Source organism: Schistocerca gregaria, chromosome 1 (genome assembly GCF_023897955.1).
Source record: "Schistocerca gregaria isolate iqSchGreg1 chromosome 1, iqSchGreg1.2, whole genome shotgun sequence".
NCBI classification, from domain to species: Eukaryota; Metazoa; Arthropoda; class Insecta; order Orthoptera; family Acrididae; genus Schistocerca; species Schistocerca gregaria.
In genome coordinates, this window is record NC_064920.1 from 1,073,524,009 (window position 1) to 1,073,550,860 (window position 26,852).

General features: G+C 37.7%; 1 protein-coding gene across 1 annotated transcript in view; it reads right to left on the minus strand.

Moving 5' to 3' along the window:
- Nucleotides 1-26,852, minus strand: part of LOC126288932 (Down syndrome cell adhesion molecule-like protein Dscam2) — a 412,211-nt gene that overhangs the window by 48,613 nt on the left and 336,746 nt on the right. Inside the window, exons 25-29 of the mRNA XM_049984899.1 lie at nucleotides 23,068-23,358; nucleotides 19,404-19,548; nucleotides 19,143-19,315; nucleotides 3,190-3,381; nucleotides 1,387-1,551 (exon numbers count right to left, since the gene is read on the minus strand). Of these exons, the coding sequence (XP_049840856.1) occupies nucleotides 1,387-1,551; nucleotides 3,190-3,381; nucleotides 19,143-19,315; nucleotides 19,404-19,548; nucleotides 23,068-23,358 (966 nt within the window). The remainder of the gene's footprint in view (nucleotides 1-1,386; nucleotides 1,552-3,189; nucleotides 3,382-19,142; nucleotides 19,316-19,403; nucleotides 19,549-23,067; nucleotides 23,359-26,852) is intronic.

Here is a 26,852-nt window from a genome sequence, read left to right on the forward strand (position 1 = left end):
TTCGGTCATTGTACTGCAGTTCCACATGCTGTGTTGAATCATCATATTAAGCAGGAGTATTAAATATAAGGGAAAGAATGATTGCTACTCATCATAAAGATTACGTGTTGAGTTGCAGACAGACACAACAAAAAGAGTTATGATTTAGCTTTCAGCCAAAGCATTTGTCAGAAAGGAAAAACACACACACATTTCAAGCTCACCTCATACTCACATAACTGCCATATCTGACAGTTCAGACCAGAGCGCATGGGATGGCAGTCTTTTCATCGTCTCTGTATGCAATTCAATGTGTCATCTTTCAGTGAGCAGCAATCCAGCCTTTCCTTATATTGTTGATATTCTAACTTTGAGTTTCCATTGTTTGGTTAAGCAGAAGTTTTCAATTTCTTTTCAGTCCTTCTTTCATTCTGACATAGATGATATCACTATACCATATTCTGCAGACATTTATTTCACCATTTCTCCTTTGTCTACTCTGTTTAGTGATTTCAACTTTTTCCATTGAAAGAACCACTTTCTTTCACTTTGAAGCCATTTCACTCACATACAAATGCAAAACATAGGAACAATACCCATATGGTTTCACTCTGCCAGGAAAAGAACGCTAACCATAGTAAAGGCAGTTGGAAATGTGGGAAAATAAATATCTATGCTACCTGCAGTGTCAACATATATTGCACCATACCAACTGTATACCATACATTTCTGGGTTCAAAAAAGAGGAAATAAAAACAAAGGAATCTGGAAATCTGTATTAATGAGGTTCTTGTGTAATGAATAAAGGATCTTCCTGGTTTCAGGAATGTGAGTTAACTAATAAATAAATTAAATATATAATTTTCTCCATGGAAGCACTGAGGAAAAATTTCTTGGAAAAGACATATTATTAGCTGTGACCCCTCACCTTCTCTGACACTTTCACCTTCATCTTTGGTGTCCCTTTTTATCGTATAAGGTGAAGTTTTCTCTTAGCATGCATTCTCAGTCAACTGAATCACCCCTATCCTCCCTCCTCCAGAATCAAAGCTCTCTAACCAGTTCCTGTGCCTTGCTTGAAGGATATGTTGTTATGAAACAGAGGAATGTGTATCTAAAAGAATCAAATAAGAAGGTATTTTGTGTCTGAGGACTTGTCACTATTGTGTATTTTCATGGGGAATGAACCCAGAAGGATCTTTGGTTGATGAAATAACCAGAATTATTTGTTATTTTCTTGAATGTGCAACACATTATGAGAGGTGAAAACACAGCTTAACAGACAGAAAGAAATTCCTGTGAGTGACAAAGAATCAAAATTGCATTTGGGTTTCTAATCCTACTCTTCCCCATAGCATGAAGTGGCACATTTACTGTTAGTTTCATGAAAAATGAAGCAAAACATACCTAAACTCCTTGCCGTTGGGTGCTTGATAGGCACTTTATAACTGCTTATTGCAGATGGGCTACCACTTGTTTCGGTATCTGAGTGCTGACATGTGTCGGATTTGTTGTGACGATGTTTCATGTTACCTTTTCTATGAAGGCTGGATGATGGCTGTCCTCTATCTCCTGGAAGGAATAGTGTATACATTATAAGTTAAATAAATTCCAAAAAGGATTTTATAGGAACATTAAATTTCACTGGTCTTTAAAACTATATTCCCACTGTTATGATGTTAATATTTCTGTAAAACCCTGTAGTGGAACTTATTTCAAGACTGATCCACTGTTAGATTTGATTCTCTACACAATCTGATGTTAACATTTTATGGCACAGGGTGGCACATGAAAAACTGGTTCTGAGTACTAAGACTGCTCATCATCATCCGGCAGTTGTCATCTATTTTTTGAAGCGATTGTATGTTTTGTACTGTCAGTACAAAAGGCACTGTGACTTCATTAAGTCATTTGAAGTAAATATCTCAGCAAGAAGTATCCTCTCCAAGGAAGAACTGCAATAGTGGATGCATGAGTTTTATCTGTGGTGCAGCCTAAGGGAAGTGTACACATGTAACTCAATATCATTACAACACCTTAAGGACAATGATTGTAATGAAATTTTGAGATCTGATGCTGCAGAGTTATGCAAAGTTTGTATTAACATGTTAGGGCATGTGAAAAAGTGTGCTGAAGCACAAGGAGATAATTTTCTGAACCTAATGTAATGTAAAAAACAAGATCAATTCTTTAAATAAAGACCTTTGCATTAGCTTAGTTGTTGTTTATTTATTATCTGATTATTATCTGTTAAAATCAAACAATGTAAAATATAGGAAGCCGGCCACTGTGGCCAAGCGGTTCTAGGCACTTCAGTCCAGAACTGCGCTGCTGCTACGGTCACAGGTTCGAATCCTGCCTCAGGCATGGATGTGTGTGATGTCGTTAGGTTAGTTAGGTTTAAGTAGTTCTAAGTCTAGGGGACTGATAACCTCGGGTGTTAAGTCCCTTAGTGCTCAGAGCCATTTGAACCATTTTGTGAAAATATAGGATAGAATGTAACAATATTATGAGAAGGAAAGTTGTACACACACACACACACACACACACACACACACACACACACACACACACACGACTGCAGTCTCAGGCAACTGAAACCACACTGTGATCATTAGCAGCACCAGTGCATGATGGGAGTGGCAACTGCTGCTGATCACAGGGCAGTTTCACCTGAGACTGCAGTCGTGTGTGTGTGTGTGTGTGTGTGTGTGTGTGTGTGTGTGTGTGTGTGTGTCTAGGGCTGAAAGCTTTAATTGTGACAGTCTTCTTCTTGTCCCTATTTGTGACTCAACTTATTACCTGTTTATCTATTTGTTGTTGTATCTATTTGTGGTGGGCAACAATTTGTGCAAAACTGGTGCACGATCAGTACCTGTGGCCAGTTTTTCATGCACCACCCTGTAGCAATGCAATTAATTAAGAAGCAGTTTCACAGGAAGTGGAAAACTGTACCTATAGCTGAGTCAGTATAAGTTGATTCCTGACAGTTGCAGTGCACCCAGCTGAACCAATAAATAACGCAATTTTCTAAACATCTCTATCAGAACACCTCAGTGTTGTAACAGCTCTGTAAACTGTTACTGTTATCACATGCAGCAATTAGTACTTAGCAGTTGGAAGTTGGCATCAGTGCTGCAAGCTGTCAGGGATTTTCTTATGCTGTCTTTGCTATACATAGTGATTTCAACTTACGAGGCTTGTGCTTACCATCTGATGCAGCATACCAGTGAACCATATTTACTTGATGAGTAAGTTCATGCTGAGTGCAGCTCTCATTTTCTGAATGTCCAAATGTTTTAAACTGTAAAGTGTGATCCACTCCTGAAGCATCCATTAACTTTTTTCTGTGGTGGTCTGATGACACAGCGAAAGTGGCATAGGGGCTCATCTCATACAGCTCTGCAATAATAATGTTTTCTTGAACTGTGGGATTGCAGTTACCACGAACAGTTTAAGCATAGATATATTTTCTGATAGTGGTAAGTTTTGGCAGTTACTGGTATATCATTTTCAAGCAGGCAATCACTATGTGCTAGTGCACAGCATAAGTTCCATTATGAATTATAGTTACTATCTGAAAGTGTGCCACATGTTTAAAGCATATGTTACATGGTAAAAAAACATAATAAAATCAAAAGATAAGCTTGTGGGTGTCCAAATGAAGATGCGCATGGGCACGTAGAAGTGTTGGTGAGTCTGTTAACAACAGATGCTCAAAATATTTGGAATACTTTAAAATAGTTTCCACAATTCATAATGGAAACATATACCATGCACTAGCACATGGTGATTGCTTGAAAATTATACAAATGTTGAAATTTGCATATTGTGCATCTTTCAACAATGAGATATCCACTTGGAGAAAATGAATACATCTGATGACCTGAAATAAAAAAAAATATGACTGTAGAAGACATAATTATAATGAAAAAACAAAAAATAAAAAATCACACAGCCACCCACACACACACACACACACACACACACACACACACACACACAATTGCACATTTTTTATTTTTTCAGCTGTACTTGACAGAAAATTTTTATTTTTGAGTAGTTTAGCACCTGCTGCTTCACTCACATAGGCTGTATGGCCTGTAGAGATTTTTTATTATTATTATTATTATTATTATTATTATTATTTAATCAAATGTTTATTTTGTTCACAAATTGCAACTTCTAACTTTTCATGCTAATTAAGCATTGCCTTTTCAAAATGTACTTCTCACGAAAACTGATTCTGGTAGCTGGAGTCCAAAATATTTCTAATCATGGTTTTTGCATTCTTGTGGAGATGTTTCCATAGCAACTTTCATCCCCTAACAAATATTTCCTTATATGTAACTGAGAAGTGAAACGCCAATTTTCATACATTTAGCTTTAAAATTTTTTAATGTAATGAAATATTTTCTTAAAAAGTTTCATCCCTATTTCACTCTGTAAGGGGCTGAATTACCAGAATCACTGCAACATTTTTTAAAATTTCTAACTGATAAGTCAGACACCAATTGTCATAGATGTAGCCTTAAAAATCCTTTAGTAGTTCTTTAAGTTTTTTTTAAATTTTTTCACCCACTGTTTTACCCCCTTAGTGGTTGAACTTACAAAAATGCTGAAACTCATATTTTTTTATTTTCTGACTGAGAAACCATGTACCAGATTTCGTACTTTTAGCTTCAATATTTCCTTAATAGTGACATACTTTCAAAATGCCTTTCATCCCCTATTTCACTCCCTTAGGAGAGGAATTTTGGACAATACTTATCAACAGAATGTAAAGTCACAGGTCAGTCGGATTGTTCAAATCAGCTAAGAATTATGAGTCTAAACATTCAGTGTCTTAAAAACAAGTACCTTGAACTTGAGGTAGCAGCAAATAGTGATCATATTGATTGTTTATGTGTTATGGAACATTGGTGCAGGGACAGTGAACTAAACAGCATAAACTTAAGCCAATATAAACTTGCCAGTCAGTACTGTAGGCAAAATGCCAAAGGTGGTGGTGTATGCATTTATCTAAATCCCAAGCTTTGCTTAAATTTAAGATATAAGGCTAAAACATTAATCATAGAAAAGGATTTTGAGGAAGTAGCCTTTCAGTTATATAGTTTAAAGAAAAAAATAATTGTTGCAGCAATTTACAGGTCACCATCTGGAGATACTGAAGTCTTTCTTAAGAATTTGGAAGAAATGCTCAACATTTTCATGGTCATGGGCGTTACACCACTTCTCAGAGGTGTGCTGAACAGTTCATCATGAAATACCAATGGATCCAGCAACTTCACACAGTGTTTGGCTATGGGCATGACCAAAACATGACTGCCCCTTTTTGTCACTCTGTCACAATCTCACACTTACCCACATTTAACTATAAAGTCCATTTGAAACATAAATGTCTCACTGGTCACTACTTCCTTATACTCATGTAGAGCTATCGGACAGGCAGTTGAGCATTACTTGATCACTGCACCATCTGAAAAGACTTAACAATTCATCTGTGTGTGCCCACTGGAGTGACAAATTTTTTATCTGGTGAGCTTATTTCAACCAAAGAGATGAAATCAGGACTGTTGAATACTATTTGCACCCACTGTATCTATTTTACGTACTTTCTTTTGATCTGGGCTTTTGACCACGTAAAAAGGTAAAAATACCTTTTTATATTGTCTTTTTCACATACCTTGTTTTTTCTTTTTTAAATAATGTACTCAGAAGTGGCCATTAATTTCAGCTATCAGGTTTAGTTCCTGATGATTAGTAATGCTTCTCTGTGTGATAAGTTTCAAAACAGAACAACACACGGAACAATAGTATGTTGCAAGTTCTGCCTTGCTATCTGGTTTCCCAGCGCACTTTCTGTTATGTGCAAACCAAGCTTCTGCACATACTTTTCTTTGAATGTTTACTTACAATAACATCAAGACAATGCCACCATGCAAACTGAAGAGATGCTCATCACTGAAGTGCCTTCCTGTGCCACCTTTTCTCTGTTCTGTTGCATATTTTCCTACATTTTCCACAACAAAAAAGTTGAAACATTGTGAGTGCCATGTTTCATCATGTAGCCAACCTGAGAACAAGAGCAATGAAAAGTCACAAATCTAGAATGTGAAAAAAAAATATTTCTTATACCATTTCAGCTTGACACACTGATGCTACTGAACTCATTAGCATGTTACAGTGGTCAACTGCACCCAGACTTGAGTTGCAAGTTTTCTGTCAGTCTCTCTTCACAAACAATCATGGTTTTACATGTGGTCAACATGCACACTTCTCTTTTACTGCAGCACTTGATAGAAAGCACCTTGTCAGTTGACTTAAGCTCAGTTTCTCGTAATTTCATTTTTCCTCTGCAGTTTTGACATGTTGTGCCTATTCTTGCAAACAGTGACTCTGATGAAGACTAAACATATTGTGAAACTCATATGAACTTCATTGACAGTATTTCTGATTTTAAACAAACTTTCACATCCAGCACTTGCTGAGCTGTCAATGTACCATTTTTAAAATCAATTTAAAATGGTCTTGGGACATAATTTCACTGAAAACTGAAGTGTTTAAAAGTATATTTCTGGATCTATAAATAACTTATTTTAAACTTTTGAATTGAGCCATTAGAAGTCAAATAAAAAAAAGGTCTTAAAATTCAGTATCTCTCCACTTTTCCAGTCAAGAATACAAAGATTCTGGAGTATCTGGGCTGGTGTATATATAAAAATTAATTCATTTCATCTGCTGCAAACTGGAACAGGTTTTGTGACAGAAATATATACATATATAAAAAAGACAGAATGTTGGAGTCATTAAGCAGTTGAAACTTGCATTACGAATCTGCCACCAAATACATGCTTTAATGGCTGTAAATTGGTTTGTTTCCAATTGAAAGTGTCACTGAAGTGTGCTCCTTCCACTATCACTTTCTGATCCTTCAGATTCTGAATTTACTGCAAACTGTGCTTCTTGTAGAATCATTAAACTGGTATGCCATACCACCTGATTACAGAGCTGAGGACTACTATTTCAAGATTTTGTTGAAGCCTCATCATTCTGCTACTGACATCAGAAAAGCGACACTCATTGTTGTTCCTAGGAAGTATTTCCAGGTTCTCTATATCTTTGCAAAGATGCTCATGTGACATTTCTCTTACAGAATAGAAGAACATGAAGTTAATACTGATGAAAACACACAACATGAAATCTAAATCTGCAACAAGGGATCATAGCAAAATATGCAGTCACACTCTCAGAACTCTGAAGAACTACTGCAAGAATGGCATGGAAATACAGTTCTGCTTGTTTATACATTTAGATCACCCAGGCACCTGTTCATTGGTGTCCTTAAACTTAATCACAGCAATGAAAAGGCCAGCAAACATGACACATAAATACATCAATAGCATTATAGGAAAATTCAGAGGCCATGCTTATACTTGTCAACAGCACCTGCTGTAATAAAATTGGTTATAGTGAGATAAATGTACCAACCGAACTCAGATCATATGAAATATGAAATGACTGATCCCACCCAGGAATGAACTACTGCAAAGCTATCCAGAAATGTTTAAAGGTCAACATATATAAACACTTAAGGTAATTACAATGACAAATGTGGTTTTCTCAAAAAAGACAAACAATTATGTGTATTTTATTTGTGAAATGTATGTTGCAAAGATGATTTTGCATAAATAGCACAGTAATTTCTTTGCTACATGTTGTTAGAGGTAAATATTTGTTTATGGTCAGTTACTTAGTTGTATGAGTTTAAAGTGCAAGGATGTGGTACATTTTATGTGCATTATATTGATTTGTATTGTGAAGTGAAATGACTGAAAATATATCCATTATGCACCAGAAAGTCCACAGTTTTCACATGATTTTGTAGAAGCAACCCAAACATCCTCTAGACAGTCATAAGAAAAAGGATAATGAGCCTTCAAATTACAACAAAGAAGAGGAATAACAGATGTGTATTATTAATAAAACTGGATATTCAAATTCTACTGTTGCTATCACTCACTGCAGTGTGTCACTCTCTCAGCATGACAAGTGCTGTGAAAATGAGACCAGTCACTCAAATTAGTAACTTCCTTCAAAAAATTAATTAATCAACTTTGGGCAATTAGAGGATGGTGATGGTCGACTGGGGAGTGGTGAAACATAATGACAAATTGTTCACAGTAGTTGGAGGGTTCAAAAACACTATTGTTTGTCCCCTCACATTAATCAGTCACTCTGCCCTATAAGATTATACCATAGGACAATTTAAGTAGCATAGCCATAAGTCTAATGATATATACTTCATAACCAGCTATATGTCCTCTTGAATTTATTTATGTAGGTGATGTGGTTTTGCCCCTCAATAGTGAAGTCTTGAAGCAACACTCTCTGCAGATCTACGTACAATGCATAAATACTTAAAAAAGTTTAGCTTAACAACAAATCCAATGAAGATCAAAAGTAGCTGCTTTCTTCTTAATAACAGAATAGCCAAGTGCAAAGCTACATGTCACATTTAATTGTAAAGTCCTCCACCACCAAGACTTTCCAGAAGAACTGTGAGTAACTCTTGATAGAACCTTATCCAGCAACAGAACATATAGAAATCACTACAGCTAAGACTATGGAATAACATCATAAAGAAGCTAAGTAGTACCCCATGGGGTGCACAAGCAACAACACTAATATGTTCTACCTTAGGACTTGTCTACTCTGCTACTAAAAACTGTGCTCTGGTGTAGCTTAATAGTTCACATGTGAGTAAAATCGATGTACAGCTAAAAGCAGCAATGATGACAATAACAGATGACACCAGATCTATTTCTCTTCACTGGTTAACAATTCTAAGCCATATTGCACCAGCAGATCTGCAAAGACAGAATTCCCCTCTCAAGGAATATGAAAAATTAATTAAAATTCCTCAGCTCCCAACCCAGTCTCATGTGCCTGTACTTAGAATGATTTATTAAAATCTGGAGAGTCACCTATCTTATTGGTAGAATTACTGCAAGCAGTGAATTTCACCACGAGCAGAAGGTGGTCAGAAACATAGAAGAACAGACCCTCAGAAGACCTGTCACAGGATAACCCGATGTGGAATTGCCATGATGTGATTGGAAAACAATTAATAATATTAGTACAGGCCATGACATCTGTGCAGAAAGCCTCAACCAATGTAGGCTCAATGTGACTGGTGGCGATGAACATCAGAACATCAAACATGTTTTAACAGGATGCAGGCGACAAGCTTACCCTGGAAATCTAGATTTCTTTGAAGTGACAGAGCAGCCCTTGAATGAAATGAAAATTTAGATATTAGTTTGTAGATTTAGTTGTTTAGTTCTACTTATGATGCAGGTAATGTATGTTAGGTGTAGTTCACTGTGTACTGTCATGCACTAAATACAGTTAATAGAGAAGTAAGCAATATTACGTGAAAGTATGTGTTCATTAATAATATCTCATAGGGATCTTATTTAAAAGGTAACTTCCAGATTTGTTTATATACAAAAATATCTCAACATGAAACGCGGATTTCTGATGAAATAATAGATTTTGTTGGCCAAATCTTATCTTTCGGCAAGAAACTGGTCTTCAGTCAACAAAAACAAATACAGACCTTCAAAAGGCCTATGATGTAAGTTGTAAGAATAATATCCTAAGAGGTATAATATCTTAACATTAGTGTGACATCTGAGGATATTTACCCTTTTGTGTTCTGTCATTTTAGTCACACTGCTATTTTTGCTATTAAGTAGAGGAAGTCCTTTCAAACTGGGCTCAAGGGACTGTGTTAAGGAATCAGCTTTGCCACTTCTGTCAACAGCATCTGTCCGAGAGTAAGAAGCCAGAGCATAATTCTACGCACACTCGCAATTTTGTAATAATATGGTCCTCTTCAGCCACTTTCACAGTAACATGCTGGTTGCAATTATCTATCGAGGTGATGGCAATGCATACCATTTCCTGTTTCCAACCAAGAAAAACTCCACTAACAACATACGTTAGGCGGACCATTCTAGACATACATGTATGTTCCAGGTGTCTCTCTTAAGAGTCATCAAGCATATTTTCTCTTATGTTTCAGCATATATCTGCAATTTTCTTTTTGCAGTCTATAGCTGGAGTTAGGCAAACAAATACCACTCTCACACTTTTCATGCAATGCCCAGTGTTGACAGAAAGTGTCATTTATTACCTATAATAAACAAAATTATTCTTACGGTGGAACTTCATGTGTCCATTTGATACAGCAGTTCCAAATACATCTAGAGTAATACACTCCTGGAAATTGAAATAAGAACACTGTGAATTCATTGTGCCAGGAAGGGGAAACTTTATTGACACATTCCTGGGGTCAGATACATCACATGATCACACTGACAGAACCACAGGCACATAGACACAGGCAACAGAGCATGCACAATGTCGGCACTAGTACAGTGTATATCCACCTTTCGCAACAATGCAGGCTGCTATTCTCCCATGGAGATGATCGTAGAGATGCTGGATGTAGTCCTGTGGAATGGCTTGCCATGCCATTTCCACCTGGCGCCTCAGTTGGACCAGGGTTCGTGCTGGACGTGCAGACCGCGTGAGACGACGCTTCATCCAGTCCCAAACATGCCCAATGGGGGACAGATCCGGAGATCTTGCTGGCCAGGGTAGTTGACTTACACCTTCTAGAGCACGTTGGGTGGCACGGGATACATGCAGACGTGCATTGTCCTGTTGGAAAAGCAAGTTCCCTTGCCGGTCTAGGAATGGTAGAACGATGGGTTCGATGACGGTTTGGATGTACTGTGCACTATTCAGTGTCCCCTCAACGATCACCAGAGGTGTACCGCCAGTGTAGGAGATCGCTCCCCACACCATGATGCCAGGTGTTGGCCCTGTGTGCCTCGGTCGTATGCAGTCCTGATTGTGGCGCTCACCTGCACGGCGCCAAACATGCATACGACCATCATTGGCACCAAGGCAGAAGTGACTCTCATCGCTGAAGACGACACGTCTCCATTCGTCCCTCCATTCACGCCTGTCGCGACACCACTGGAGGCGGGCTGCACGATGTTGGGGCGTGAGCGCAAGACGGCCTAACGGTGTGCGGGACCGTAGCCCAGCTTCATGGAGATGGTTGCGAATGGTCCTCGCCGATACCCCAGGAGCAACAGTGTCCCTAATTTGCTGGGAAGTGGCGGTGCGGTCCCCTACGGCACTGCGTAGGATCCTACGGTCTTGGCGTGCATCCGTGCATCGCTGCGGTCCGGTCCCAGGTCGACGGGCACGTGCACCTTCCGCCGACCACTGGCGACAACATCGATGTACTGTGGAGACCTCATGCCCCACGTGTTGAGCAATTTGGCGGTACGGCCACCCGGCCTCCCGCATGCCCACTATACGCCCTCGCTCAAAGTCCGTCAACTGCACATACGGTTCATTTCCACGCTGTCGCGGCATGCTACCAGTGTTAAAGACTGCGAAGGAGCTCCGTATGCCACGGAAAACTGGCTGACACTGACGGCGGCGGTGCACAAATGCTGTGCAGCTCGCGCCATTCAACGGCCAACACCGCGGTTCCTGGTGTGTCCGCTGTGCCGTGCGTGTGATCATTGCTTGTACAGCCCTCTCGCAGTGTCCGGAGCAAGTATGGTGGGTCTGACACACCGATGTCAATGTGTTCTTTTTTCCATTTCCAAGAGTGTATTTTGGAGGGACAGTACCACACAAAGAATGACCAGTACTCCATCAGTGACTGAGCAGCACTGTGGCATGGCAGTAGTTAGTTAGTTAAATGTTTCATAAATCTTATCAAAATGATGTGGAATGAGTCAGATCACAGACTACACTATGTAATGAAAAGTAACTAGACACCCCCAAAAACATTTGTTTTTCATATTAGGCGCATTGTACTGCCACCTACTGTCAGGTACTCCATATCAGCAACCTCAGTAGATATTACACACTGTGAGAGAGCGGAATTGGGTGTTCCGCAGAACTCATGGACTTCGAACATGATCAGCTGATTAGGTGTCACTTGCGCCATACATCTGTATGCAAGATTTCCACACTCCTAAACATCCCTAGGTCGACTGTTGCTGATGTGATAGTGAAGTGGAAACATGAAGGGACATGTACAGCACTAAAGCGTACAGGCCGACCTTGTCTGTTGACTGACAGACAGCGCCAACAATTGAAGAGGGTCATAGTGTATAATAAGCAGACATATATCCATACCATCACACAGGAATTCCAAACTGCATCAGGATCCACTGCAAGTACTACGACAGCCAGGTGTCTGGATATTTTTGATCACACAGTGTATGTATATTTGATTACAGTTAACATTAATGAACACATTAAAATTTTATTCTTGCTCATACAACTACACCTAAAACCAGGTTTTTTACTGGTTACCAGTTTTGAAGTAAAAATTCATCAATGGAATAGAAGGAGTTGTGCAGGAGGAATGATTTGAAATTAGATTTATAACTTACTTTGTTACCTGTCAGATATTTTATGTTATTCAGAAAACGATCAGAAAATTTTATTAATGCATATTGAACGCCTCTCTGAACCACTGACAGCTTTAACAGTGGGTAATAAATGTAATTTTTTCCTCTAGTATTGCAGGTATGTATAACTGTTCTCAAATTGTGTGATGGATTGTTTATGATGAATTTCATTAGTAAAAATATGTATTTTGATGACACAGTTTAAATGCCTAGCTCATTGAAGAGGTACCTTCATGACATCTGTGGATGAACACCACATATCATTCTTACTGCTTACTTTTGTGCAAGAACTACTTTCTTTGCAAGTGATGAGTTTCCCCAGAAAAATTATTCCATACAACACTATTAAGTGGAAATTACTACTAAGATTTTTGAATTCTTGTGGTAGCTTATTGAAAAAGGATGCAGCAGTATACTGTACACATTTCTGAACAAGAGTTAAGGAAGTCAGATCCAAATGCAGGTTGGAATTCTACCAAGTATTAACTGCGTGAAAGCTGCTTAATCTTGGGAATAAGATTATACTGTTAACAATAAATGACAATAAAGAATATATATAAAATACTCAGACTAGTGAATAGGGGTTGACAAGAAGTTCGTGAACTTACACCTCTTATTGCCTGAACCCCTCATTTCTGAGCCAAAAATATTCTTTTAGAAAGGGGTAAGTTACCACAAAATATAAGATCATATGACATAAGAGAATGAAAATAAGCAAAGCAGACTATTTTTCGTATCAAATGATCACTTACTACAGATACCATTCGAAGAGTAAAAATGGCAGCATTACGTCTTTGAATAAGACCCTGAATGTGAGTTTCCATGACAGTTTACTATCTGACACCTAGAAAACTGAACTGTTCAGTTTCACTAATCAAATACCCATTCTTTGACATTAAAATGTCAGGCTTTGTTGAGTTGTGTGTTAGAAACTGTGAAAACTGAGTCTTACTGTAATTTAACATTAGTTTATTGTCTACAAGCATGAACTTATGTCATGAACTGCACTATCTAAAACTGAGACAATGTTGCACACAACATCCTAGTTTTGAAGAAGCAGTTAGTACGGCGAGGACGATGCTGTCGCTGCTGCAGTACTGGTTAATCTTTTTGTTTCACTGTCTTCACAGAGCATAACTTAATCATAGCTAACACTTGGTTCAAAAATCATAAAAGAAGGTTGTATATATGGAAGAATCCTGGAGATACTAGAAGATATCAGATAGATTATATAATAGTAAGACGGAGATTTAGGAACTAGGTTTTAAATTGTAAGACATTTCCAGGGGCAGATGTGGTCTCTGACCACAATTTATTAGTTATAAACTATAGATTAAAACTGAAGAAACTGCAAAAAGGTGGGAATTTAAGGAGATTGGACCTGGATAAACTGACTAAACCAGAGGTTGTACAGAGTTTTAGGGAGAGCATAAGGGAACAATTGACAGGAATGGGGGAAAGAAATACAGTAGAAGACGAATGGGTAGCTCTGAGGGATGAAGTAGTGAAGGCAGCAGAGGATCAAGTACGTAAAAAGACAAGGGCTAGTAGAAATTCTTGGGTAACAGAAGAAATATTGAATTTAATTAATCAAAGGAGAAAATATAAAAACGCAGTAAATGAAACAGGTAAAAGGGAATACAAACGTCTCAAACATGAGATCGACAGGAAGTGCAAAATGGATAAGCAGGCATGGCTAGAGGACAAATGTAAGGATGTAGAGGCTTATCTCACTAGGATAAGATAGATACTGCCTACAGGAAAATTAAAAAGACTTTTGGAGAAAAGAGAGCCACTTGTATGAATATCAAGAGCTCAGATGGTAACCCAGTTCTAAGCAAAGAAGAGAAAGCAGAAATGTGGAAGGAGTATATAGAGGGTCTATACGAGGGTGATGTACTTGAGAACAATATTATGGAAATTGAAGAGGATGTAGATGAAGATGAAATGGGAGATATGATACTGCATGAAGAGTTTGACAGAGCACTGAAAGACCTGAGTCGAAACAAGGCCCCGGGAGTAGACAACATATCATTAGAACTACTGATAGCCTTGGGACAGCCAGCCCAGACAAAACTCTACCATCTGGTAAGCAAGATGTATGAAACAGATGAAATACCCTCAGACTTCAAGAAGAATATAATAATTCCAATCCCAAAGAAAGCAGGTGTTGACAGATGTGAAAATTACTGAACTATCAGTTTATTAAGTCACAGCTGCAAAATACTAACACGAATTCATTACAGACGAATGGAAAAACTGTTAGAAGCCAACCTTGGGGACGATCAGTTTGGATACCATAGAAATGTCGGAACATGCGGGGCAATACTGACCCTACGACTTATCTTAGAAAATAGATTAAGGAAAGGCAAACCTATGTTTCTAGCATGTAGATTTAGAGAAAGCTTTGTCAATGTTGACTGGAATACTCTCTTTCAAAGTCAGGGAGCAAAAGGATATTTACAATTTGTACAGAAACCAGATGGCAGTTATAAGAGTCAAGGGGCATGAAAGGGAAGCAGTGGTTGGGAAGGGAGTGAGACAGGGTTGTAGCCTCTCCCTTATGTTATTCAATCTGTATATTGAGAAAGCAGCAAAGGAAACTAAAGAAAAATTCGGAGTAGGTATTAAAATCCATGGAGAAGAAATAAAAACTCTGAGGTTCAATGATGAGTTTGTAATTCTCCCAGAGACAGCAAAGGACTTGGAAGAGCAGTTGAATGAAATGGACAGTGTCTTGAAAGGAGGATATAAGATGAACATTAACAAAAGCAAAACAAGGGTAATGGAATGTAGTCGAATTAAGTCTGGTGATTCTGAGGGAATTAGATTGGGAAATGAGACACTTAGAGTAGTAAAGAAGTTTTGCTATTTGGGGAGCAAAATAACTGATGATGGTTGAAGTAGAGAGGATATAAAATGTAGACTGGCAATGGCAAGGAAAGCGTTTCTGAAGAAGAGAAATTTGTTAACATCAAGTATAGATTTAAGTGTCAGGAAGTCGTTTCTGAAAGTATTTGTATGGAGTGTAGCCATGTATGGAAGTGAAACACGGACGATAAATAGTTTGGACAAGAAGAGAATAGAAGCTTTCGAAATGTGGTACTACAGAGGAATGCTGAAGATTAGATAGGTAGATCACATAACTAATGAGGAGTTATTGAATAGGATTGGGGAGAAGAGAAGTTTGCGGCACAACTTGACAAGAAGAACGGACCGGTTGGTTGGACATGTTGTGAGGCATCAGAGGATCACAAATTTGGCATCGGAGGGCAGCGTGGGGGGTAAAAATTGTAGAGGGAGATCAAGAGATGAATATACTACGCAGATTCAGAGGGACGTAGGTTGCAGGATGTACTGGGAGATGAAGAAGCTTGCACAGGATAGAGTAGCATGCAGAGCTGCAGCAAACCAGTCTCAGAACTGAAGACCACAACACCACCACCACCACCAACAACAACAACAACAACAACAACAACAAAAACATCTCTGTTAATGCACAATAATAAAATAAATATCACGCTAGACTAATTTGGGACCTTCTTATTGAATGGAGATGTAAAACTCAGCTTTAAAAATAGTTTTATTTGTAACTGGAAACAAATCAATGCTTTCTAACAACAGTGGACATCACATGAAAGACATGATGAGCAGTATTTGCATGGGATGACTCCATGGAAAAATGAAATTGCAAATGTCTGCTGAAACAATAGAGATAATGAGTCTGATGATGCTTAGGAGGAGCACCTCGTATACATAGAGTGCAAGGGAGAAAGTACTTCATTATAATATACCCCACACTTTGACCTACTGTATTCAAGCACAGAGTGAAAGGAAAAATTATTGTATGCATGGCTCTAAGTGCTCCATAATTTCCGTAAACTTTTTATCATTGTGCATATTTAAAATATACTATGGTGGCAGAAGAATTGGTGCACAGTCTACCTCGAATAATTGTTCTCATGGTTTCATGAAAACACCACCTTTCTGTGAAAGTTCCCCAGTTCAGCCCCCCAAGCATCTCTAATGCACTTTTACATATTATGTACCAACCTGTTACAATCCTAGTTGCACATCTCTTGATTTCTTAGGTATGTGAAGTTAGGCAACTTTGTAAGGACCCCAGACATTTGATCAGTATTCTGGAATAGGTAACACTAGTGTTTGTATGTATAATCCCATTGACAAGTATAAGTGCTTCATTCTCCTTTCCTACTACAGATTTCACATGGCTGTCTTTCTAGTTTTACCACTAGGTATTTAAATGATGTAATTAATGAAAGTACAGGATGCAAGGTTACAGGTGTAAGAAGATTGATCACTGCTCACCAAGTAGGAGGCGCCAAGCAGTTCCTGTAGGCACTTTGGCATGAAGAAATGGTACAGGAAAACAACAGTAAAGAAAAAGGAGAAATAACATTATAAGGTTCACAGCAACAGACCAAATCAGTAGCTGATCCATTCATTGTGCAAGTGACCTTGGAGATACCAGGAAGATTGTCAAATTCTTCTCCAGTTATCCAAGGTGGTGTGAAGAAAAGATGAATATGTTTTTTTCTCAGTAGCATATGCCATATGTTTCAGGGAACTTACATGGTTATAGAGAAGAAAGGATGTGAAGAACTGCAGTTTTTACTGCATTTACGCTGATGTATTTTATATTTTTACAATACATGTGTAATCATAACATTTTTCATGTTTCCACTGCTGATTGCTAATATCCTATAGTATTACAGAATGTTTTGTTACAAAAATGTAGTAGTATGAATGAATGATGATATGAAGGAAAGAGCATACAAGATATGCAATAGGATGTTTTGGCCACTTTCAACAACAATCTCTTACACAAATTAAAATTTTGCAAATAGAATCTCTTCTGAAGAACAGGGAGCACTCTGAATAATAAATTGAAGACACATATCAATATATGCAGCAGTGATGCTGCTAACTATGGTTGAAGGGCAAGAGGCAGCTTCCATATTTCCAGATTTCTGGAAAGCATCTGACACAGTGCCCCACTGATAACTGTTAACAAAGATACAAACATGTAGAATAAGTTTCAACATATGTCAGTGACTCTTTGCAAGCAGCAGAACCCAGTGCAATGCCATCAATGGTGAGTGTTAATCAGGTATGAGGGTATTGTCAGGAGTGTCCCATGGAAATGTGATTGGACCACTATTATTTATTATGTATATAAATGATCTGGTGGATCAGATTGGTAGCAATCTGTGGTTATTAGCTCATAATGCTGTGGTGTTAAGAAAGGTGTCAAAGCTGAGTTACTGTAGGAGGATACAAGATGAGTTATAACAAATTCCTAATTGGTGTGATGAGCAGCAGCTAGCTATAAATATAGAAAAATGTAAGTTAATGCAGATGAATGGGATAAACAACCTGTAATGATTAGATCTAGCATTAACAGTGACCTGTTTGATGCAATCATATCATTTATATATCTGGTCATAATGTTGCAAAGCAGAATGAAATAGAATGAGCATATGAGGACTATGGTAGCGAAGGCAAAAGGTCAGGTTTGGTTTATAATGAGAATTTTGGGAAGTGTGGTTCATCTCTAAAGGAGACTGATCTCTAGAACACTAGTGCAACCTATTCTTGAATGCTTTTTGAGAGTCTGGGATCTGTACCAGGTCAGATAAAAGGAACACATCAAAGCAGTTCAGAGACAGTAGGTTTGAACAACACACAAGTGTTATGGAGGTGCTTTGAGAACTCAAATGGAAATCCCTAGAGAGAAAGTGACATTCTTTTCAAGGAAAACTATTGAGAAAATTTAGAGAACTGGCTTTTGAAGCTGATTGCAGAATGATTCCACTGCTGCCAAAATACATTTCGCATAAGGACCACTAAGAGACAATAAATTAGGGCTCATATGGGGACATATAGATAGTAATGCTTTATTTGTGAGTGGAATAGAAGAAAAATGACTAGTACTGGCACAGCACACACTCCACCACAACCACACAGTGACTTGCAGAGTATGTATGCAGATCTAGATGTAGAATGTTTGCTAAAAGCTTACAACACAAATTCTGAATTTAATTTGTATCTTAAAAGCTGTCATGCTTACATTTCTGCTAAGAGATATGTAATTAATGTTTTTATATCAATTTTCTATGAACTGAATGATGAAGACAGGAATGAAATACACAAATTTTGCTCTGGATTACTTGATATGTATATCAAACTCCCACAGCATGGGAAAATGCTCTTTCCATAAATGTTGTCTGTTATATCTCATATCTTATGATACTGAAGATAGGACTGTGTAAAGACATACAAAGAAATTGGTGGACATTGTGGGTTGCATGGTCAGTGCAGAAAGTAATTGTATTCTGCAAGGTTAGATATTTTGTGTATAAGAAATATTTATGACTTTAAAATCCACAACAACTAATTCCTTTTACTTTGTCTCTTGTTTATTTGTTCTTTTCTTGCGTACTCAACACCTGTATTTAGTAACAAGTATTTTAATTCAATCAGCAATCACTTAAATATATTTCTGTACTCATTTCCCTCACAGGGTCAGACACTTGCTAGTATAAAATATTACACTTCCTAAACTGACAAAACTGCGACAAATTTTAAAGAAAGCTTGCACAGTACTTAAAGAAAACTTCTTCTCACCAGAAACTGTATCTATTTGTTTAGAACTGCGGTGTTCATTTGCTTTGGAAGGTGATGACAAATATATCTGCTGGAAGTTTTTCTTGTTCTCCATTTCAGCAGCTGCTTTGCAAGTATTTGGACTTTCAGGTATGCACTGATCTTCTTTGTACTCTCCATCCTCTTGGCAGTGCCTGCAGGCCAGAAATTTAAATATCTGAGATCAAATTAATCAATACAACACATTATAAATATTATTATTCTTTTCCAGTATTAACTTACTTCTTTTGTATAGCAACATATGCAAGCAGTCCACTTGACAGAAGCAAAACTGTAGCACATACTGTTGGTACCATTACATACGGATCTTCATAAAAATGAACTACATTTGCCAGAACCTGACTTTCTTGCATTGGAGCAACAGTTGCTGTTAAACACAAAATTAATTAGTGGCTTCCACCTTACTGTATTCTGAAATCATACTGCTGAAAAACAATGTTACTCCTGCACCAACAGTGTAAAATATGACACTGAGAATTTTTTGTAGTGGTATTCATATACAAAAGATTCTTGATATTCTGCTTACAGTTTTCACTGTTGGACATATAGAGAATTTAAGCAGTGAAATCTCAGGCTTCCAACCTCATCGAAGGAAGATAATGGAACATCTGCAATCTGTAATAAACTGCTTAGGTTTCTTAGGATCTCTTGCCCCGTAAAAATGTTTAAAATTGTATCTAAAAGGCAAGTAAGCTGTGAAGATAGCACTACATGCTGATATACAATTTTTTTTCTTTTTCTATATTTTCTTTTACTTCTTTCCTGCTTTACTTTTATCGTACATTGAAAATGTTATTTCAGAATGAGTTTTGTAAATTTAATTCTTGGTATAATTATGTTCCTGTTTATTTAATGTAATTGTTATGAATGTGACTGCCATTTTCAATTATTCTGGTGCTGTATACTTTCTTATGCTTTAATATTTTACTTAAATTCATTTTCTGTGGACAAAGTAATATGAAATTCTGATTTTATATAAAACTGTAAATTGATGTAATCAGACTTTTTGAAAGTGTTACGTGAAGTGTATGAGTCATGTAAAAGTATATTGATAGGTCAACAGCAAAGGCATCAACAAAAGTCAAGAGTTAGAAGAAGCATGTGGAGGTGATTGTTGTGTTGTGCATACGTCCTGTTACACATTGTGTTCTTGGTTGGTGAAAAATGTCAGTTTTTGGACAGTGCTACATTTATGATCTTGATGTGTGTCATGATTAAATACCTAGTGACTTTACATGTTGTGTTGCTCATTTGCTGGAACTGTGTTTTGACTTTGATATGCAGACTGGTAAGCTATGTGCATGGTGTAAAGGTTCTGTTTACAATTGTAGACAGTAGAAACTGTTTAGTACATACCATGGACTGTGGAATGAAACAGAAAATATGGTTACACATTTTTGTGTCATACACTGACATGAAGAACTTTAAATGAGAATGTACAATGTGCTTCATAATTGAAGTAATTGCACAAACACGGCACTTATTGTTCAATTTAAAATGAGGACTAATGACTTATAGGACAAGCAACTTCATTTACTTTTGTAGTGTGGATGAATGTACTGTGAAAACTGTAAAGCATAAATCTGAAATCTGTGTAACAAACATTATAATGACAGGTTACATCATGTGCTAATAGAAAGAAGCATGTTTTATGTTCATAGCTGCATACAGATACACTTTTTGGAATTGAACTGTGTGCATGAATAATGTCATATGGCACACTTTGTGTCACCTTGCTACACTCTACAATTTTTGTAACATACAGCATTATTCATGAAGAGGTGCAAAAACTGCATTGAGTCTCCTTACTGTTTATTGCTGCCATCAGATGGCAAACAGGTCAACTATTAGAGCAGATGATGCAGACTGCTGTAAACATTACTCCATGTGATTCTACAAAATGTCAAAATTACCATACAACATTATTTAATTGCCAAAGATTCTTTGTTCATATATTTTGCAAATGTTTATCTGCATTTGTATGCTGTACTGTTTAGACTTTGATCTCATGTGAACTGTTGTGCTCTGCTGATGGACTTCACATTCTGTGCATTGTCCACCATTGCATTGTTAGGTAGAAACACATCACAAGTTGTTCAGTTTGTTTCAGAGAATATTGTATCAGTTGTAATCTGTTTGATTTGGTATAATGGGTGATCATTCATGTTGTTATAGTTTCTGGGTAATTACGTCAATGTGTGAATGTAATGTTCAATCAAAGTGAAGAGAAGTAGAGTATTCCTGGATCCAATAAATTTAGGGGAGATGCATCTGAGTATTGTCAGTCTGAGTAGTTGTACATGGTCAGTTGTAGTTCAGTCGCTGTTCAAGGAGGTACTGCTTTGGATGATACAGTTACATTTTATGGTACCCTGTGATCTGTTACCACCACAAAGTACACTATTTCAAAACGTTTGTAAATTCTGTTGACACACAGAAGTGCTGGATTCAGAGTGGCTCAATTTGGTTGTGTCATATTTACACTTCTTCATGTTTCTATTTGTGTGGTTCATGAGAGAATATGATCTGAGTTTATTGAATTTTTTACACAAGCTTTACTCTAAATAAATTTAAATACAAACATTTATTGATTAATTGGAAAATTCTATTAGTGGATTTACTATGAATGACAAACAATTCTACTTTAAACATCAAGAGTAGTCCTATTTACTCTGCGAGAACTTTATGTGCAGTAAAAACAATTTCCAGTAACTAAATACAAGAAATTCCATTCTCTAATCAGAAATTAAGTGTGCTAATGTAACTATGACCATCAAATCATTTCCTCATTCAAACTATGATAGAGAATGTGTGTAATCACAAAAATTTCACTGACTCACTGTTGTATACAAAAGGATTTGCTTCTTAGGGAAAACAAGATTACAAATTTATTTATAACAACACAATTATATATGCATATAAATTTTTATTACAATGTATGGATAAATTTGTTTTATCTTATTATAATATTTATCTACATGTTTGTATGCTCTATTTTCCTTGTAATGAATCCACATGAAATTTACATGTAAATTTGGACAACATCTACACAATATTTACTATCTGTGATTGGATGAAGAAATTAAAAAATTCTTGTCTTTGAAAATTAAGAGGCAGGACTATCTGTTTTATATTGTGACACAACATTTGGACATGTCATGAAGTGTGCCTGGACCACTGAATTGGTTACAGCACTAATAGCAAAGGACAGGATCTCAGTTGCTTTAATATGTTGGGGAATTTCATGATAACTTACTATCAGCCTCATATTCAACATGAATGATTCACAGTCTGTAGCTAAGCATGTTCACTGTCCCACTCTTTCTTCAGTACTTCTTCACCAAGGAATGTAGGATGGCTTGTGTGGGAATTAGAAAGCATGAGAAAGGTGCTAATGGACTGCCTTATGAGATGAACCAAGAAGCATACCTGGATAGTTCAGTTGGCAAGAACATTGTCCAGGGAAAGGTCCTTGTGTCATAGCCCAGCACTCAGTTATAGTATGTCAGCAACAGTGTTCATTTCATTGCAGAGTGAAATATTTTTATTGAGAATTCCACTTAAGACATTTTGCTTCAGTATTGATTCTATCTGTATTATGAATCTATATTTATTAAAGTTACAAAAAAATTGAGGCTTTGGACAGTTTGGAATTAATACCAGTAAGACAGGATTTATCTGTGTCCCATTTAGAAAATTATACTGTATGGCTGTATAAGTGAGTGACATAAAACACGAAAATCTGTAATGAATCACCTCTGAATTTTCCATCTTGCTATCTAATTACATTTTTCAGTGTGTACACTTCATGCAAATAAGTTTTCTTGCAAATAAACTAATAGTAAAGATGATACTAATGATAAAAGTTTATACATATTAACCTTACCACCTGTAACAGTTGTTGTTGCAACATTGAAATGCACTCTTGTTGAACCAGCACTATTATGAGCTGTAATTCTAAATTGGTACCATGTTGCAGGTTGAAGGCCTCCAACAAGGAAAGTCTTTGGTGGTGAATTGTTGTCAACTAAGATCCAATCATTTTCTGTTCCTAGGACACGATATTCAATGACAAAGTACAACATAGAACATCCTCCATCAGGCCAGGATGGAAGATTCAAGTAGAGGGAGGTTGCATTTGCTGACAGAAGAATGTTGGTGCTTGGTACCTCTGGTTCTGAAAATCAAAATAGTTTATAATTATTTTTTTTATATTTTTTTAAGTCTGCACTAATAACTGCTAGCCAAATTACAAGAACAATGATGGGAGGGTTAAAAGTAATAACCTCTAACATCAAACACTAATCTAAGTAGAGTAGCTTAAATATATGTGTGTGATTCAAATGAGGAACTTGAAAAGTTCCATAAAATTTGAAAAGTTGTGTGTTGGAGTTAGTAGGTGGCAGCAGTGTTTTTTGAGGTTCTAAAAGTGACTAACAGATTGCAGAGTGATGCTACAATGCAGGAGAAGGCAGTAGTGTCCACAAAAAAATGGGCACTCTGCTGCCTACATGCACCATGATTGAGTAGCGACCTGCAATGTGTTTTTTGCATAGTGAAAGTGTCAAACCAATAAAATTCATTGCAGAATAACAGTGCAGTGTTTGTTATTGCAGAAAGTGTACAAGTGGTGTAAGGAGTTTAAAAGTGGTGTAACGTCTTTAGAGGATGCCCCAACATAGGGTGGAATCCCAGCATCGTGACAGACAAGAACATAGAGTTAGTGGATGGAGACAGACATGTAACTCTGAATGAAATAGCCACAAGTTTGAAGGTTGCTAGTGACTTTAATCTGTCTGGCACAATCAAAGAAACAATGGGAGGCAGGCATTTTAGAAGTTATGGGGAGGTGAAAACCATGGTGCACAGCTGGCTACACATACACCCAAAAGTATTCTTTCATCCTGGTATCTGTGCACTTCTGAAGCAGTGGAGTAAGCCCATTCATTGTCAGGGAGACTACATAAAATTGATACATAAGTTTTTTCTCATTGTTGCAATTAAAAATATTACAGCACTTTTAAAGTTTTCATTCGAATCACCCTTATACATATAGCCAAATAAGTACTCTAAAAATTCTTGGCATATTAACAATGACATACCTGATTTGAAGGATTACTAGCAGACTCATTAGTAGGACTTAAAATTGATAAGCAAGACGAGTTCTTCATTCTTTTATGTACTTTCTCCATTCTTTTATGTACTCAGAGAACAATTTATTGGAATAGCTGAACAATACAATATCTCAACTGAACTATGGTTATACTTTAAGATTTTCTCATAAGTATTCATTTAAAAGATACTTACAAAATACTGAAATGTAATAATACTGAAACATGTCCAACCATACATTCTGTGAGATCTATGTTTTTGTATTATCTCATTTCATCATATAGTTTTGCCATATTGCATTTCTTATTACACTTTTACGTTACTGTTTACACATCAAATAAAATGCATTATTGATATTTGTTGTCTGAACCTTTAACAGTGTCTGCATTACACTTTTACACATTATAGGAAGTGGATCATAGTCTGTTTTTTCCTGTAAATTTCTGTAAGTTTTGGTGTATGCAATGAAATTCTATGTTATGAATATGGGAATTTTCTTTTTGGCTACACTTTGAGAGAACTTCCAAACTGGCTTCACTTCAGGTTCAGTTCACCTCAAGCTAAGTTTCAGTCATCAGCACTTGAATTTTCAGTACTGCAGTACTCAGACTTGTTCAAAATCCTGTTGCGATATGTGACAGAGCTTAATGAAAAAAATAAATTAGTAATTAAAGTTTGTAAAGAATCTCAACCACCACAAGTATATGGCGTGTTGGGAGATGATGCATCCTTTATCTGTTTGGTGAGCTGTCTACACTACAAGCCAGACCTGGTCAGTGACCTATTGCTCATGCCACCAAGCCAGCACAAATACGCAACCGCAAGAGCCCACATAATCAAGTGCTTAATGCATTCTCCTACTGAGGCCATCCACTCTATTATTCATTATGTGTCTTTAGGGGATCATACGCTTTTTCAACTGTGGTGCCACTTACAAGCTGAGCTCGACACAAAATGCCGCATTGGAACAAAAGATGCACCTACCAGACCAGGCATACAGCATCATTAAACGCCACCAGCTCACATCCTCCTGTTTTTTGGGTACACTAGAAACCAGCCAGCCAGCAGTGGTTGGGTGCACAGCATCCAACAGCATCCAGCAATGCTTCCTGGCAACCAGACTACTGTATCTGCTGCCATTTCTCACCCAGTTGCCCCACCCATCCACATGCTGCAGCAGAATGCCCCACCCCACACTGCCAGCTTGCCAGGACAAGTGCTGCACATGGCATACACCTTATGTTTGTACTATGTTACATTTGGAGATGCAGCAAGTTCTTATCTCGTGCCCTGCAATTACCCAAATGTGAAGTGCAAATCCAAACAGGTGCCACGACTTGCAGCGACACTTCAGATCACTGATCACATTCTCAGCTGACCACTGGCGGACTATACTTCTATGACAGGATAAGCATGCTCTGTTTCCTCGTAGACATGGGCACCAACGCTAGCATCATCCCCAAGTTGAGAACTTCGCCTGCACTCTTGCCATCTTCTACATGACACCAGGCAGCCAACAACTCTGCAATTAATGTCCATGGGTTGGCCAAACTTCAACTGCATTTCTTGTTGTCTGCCTTATGCTGATCATGGACATTCTGCATCATGGACATTGACTGCCCCATTATCGGCATGGATTTCTTAAGCAACTCTGTGCTCTCACCAGACCTTGGATCAGCAGGCCTCCTGCACAATGCTACTGGCAACTGGATAGCAGGGGTCTTCGCTACCAACCCACCATCTCCCGCCAGATGCTGTGACACACTGTCTGTTGCTACACCAAATTTGCCCACCTCACTGCAGAGCTCACAGTCGCCCTGGCCCACCTAACAACTCTGTTCCATGAGACCACCAACATTCACATTGAGAATACATGATTACAACAGCTGTTCAGTGCTGCATCAGCTGACCTGACAAGCGCACTCAAGGCAGCAGAGGAAGAATCCACATTGTGGGGACATGATCAAATCATTCCAATATTGCTGTGGTGCAGATGCCACAGACACTCTTGCAGCGATGCCTACTCCCACAGCCCAGTGACATTCCAGCCTCTAGTCTCATGAGTCCTCCTACATCTGCCCTTATCACTGTTGTTGTTCCAAGAATCCCATTGGTGGGAGGTGAGATTATGAACAGTACTTGTCACTGATTGAGCATGTTGGAAGGCGTCCCAGTGTCCCCAAGGCTCAACACCTTAATGCCACAAATTTGCAGCACACAAAAACTAAGTTACAAGAACTGCTACACTCTGGTATAGTCAGCCCGTCCAACAGTAATTGGTCCTTATTGAACCACTTAGTTTCTAAGAAGGATGGTTCATTTCATTTATGTAGTGTCTACTGACAACTGAACACATGGACAATCTTAGATAACTATCCCATACTGCACATAGATGATTTTGCCCAATAGCTGCAGCTGATGCATTCTCAATGGAGAGAAGTCTTCCACAGTAAGAGTGATTTCAGGTATGCCACAGGGGAGTGTCATAGGACTGTTGCTATTCACAACATATACAAATGACGTTGTGGACAACATCGGAAGTTCACTGAGCCTTTTTGC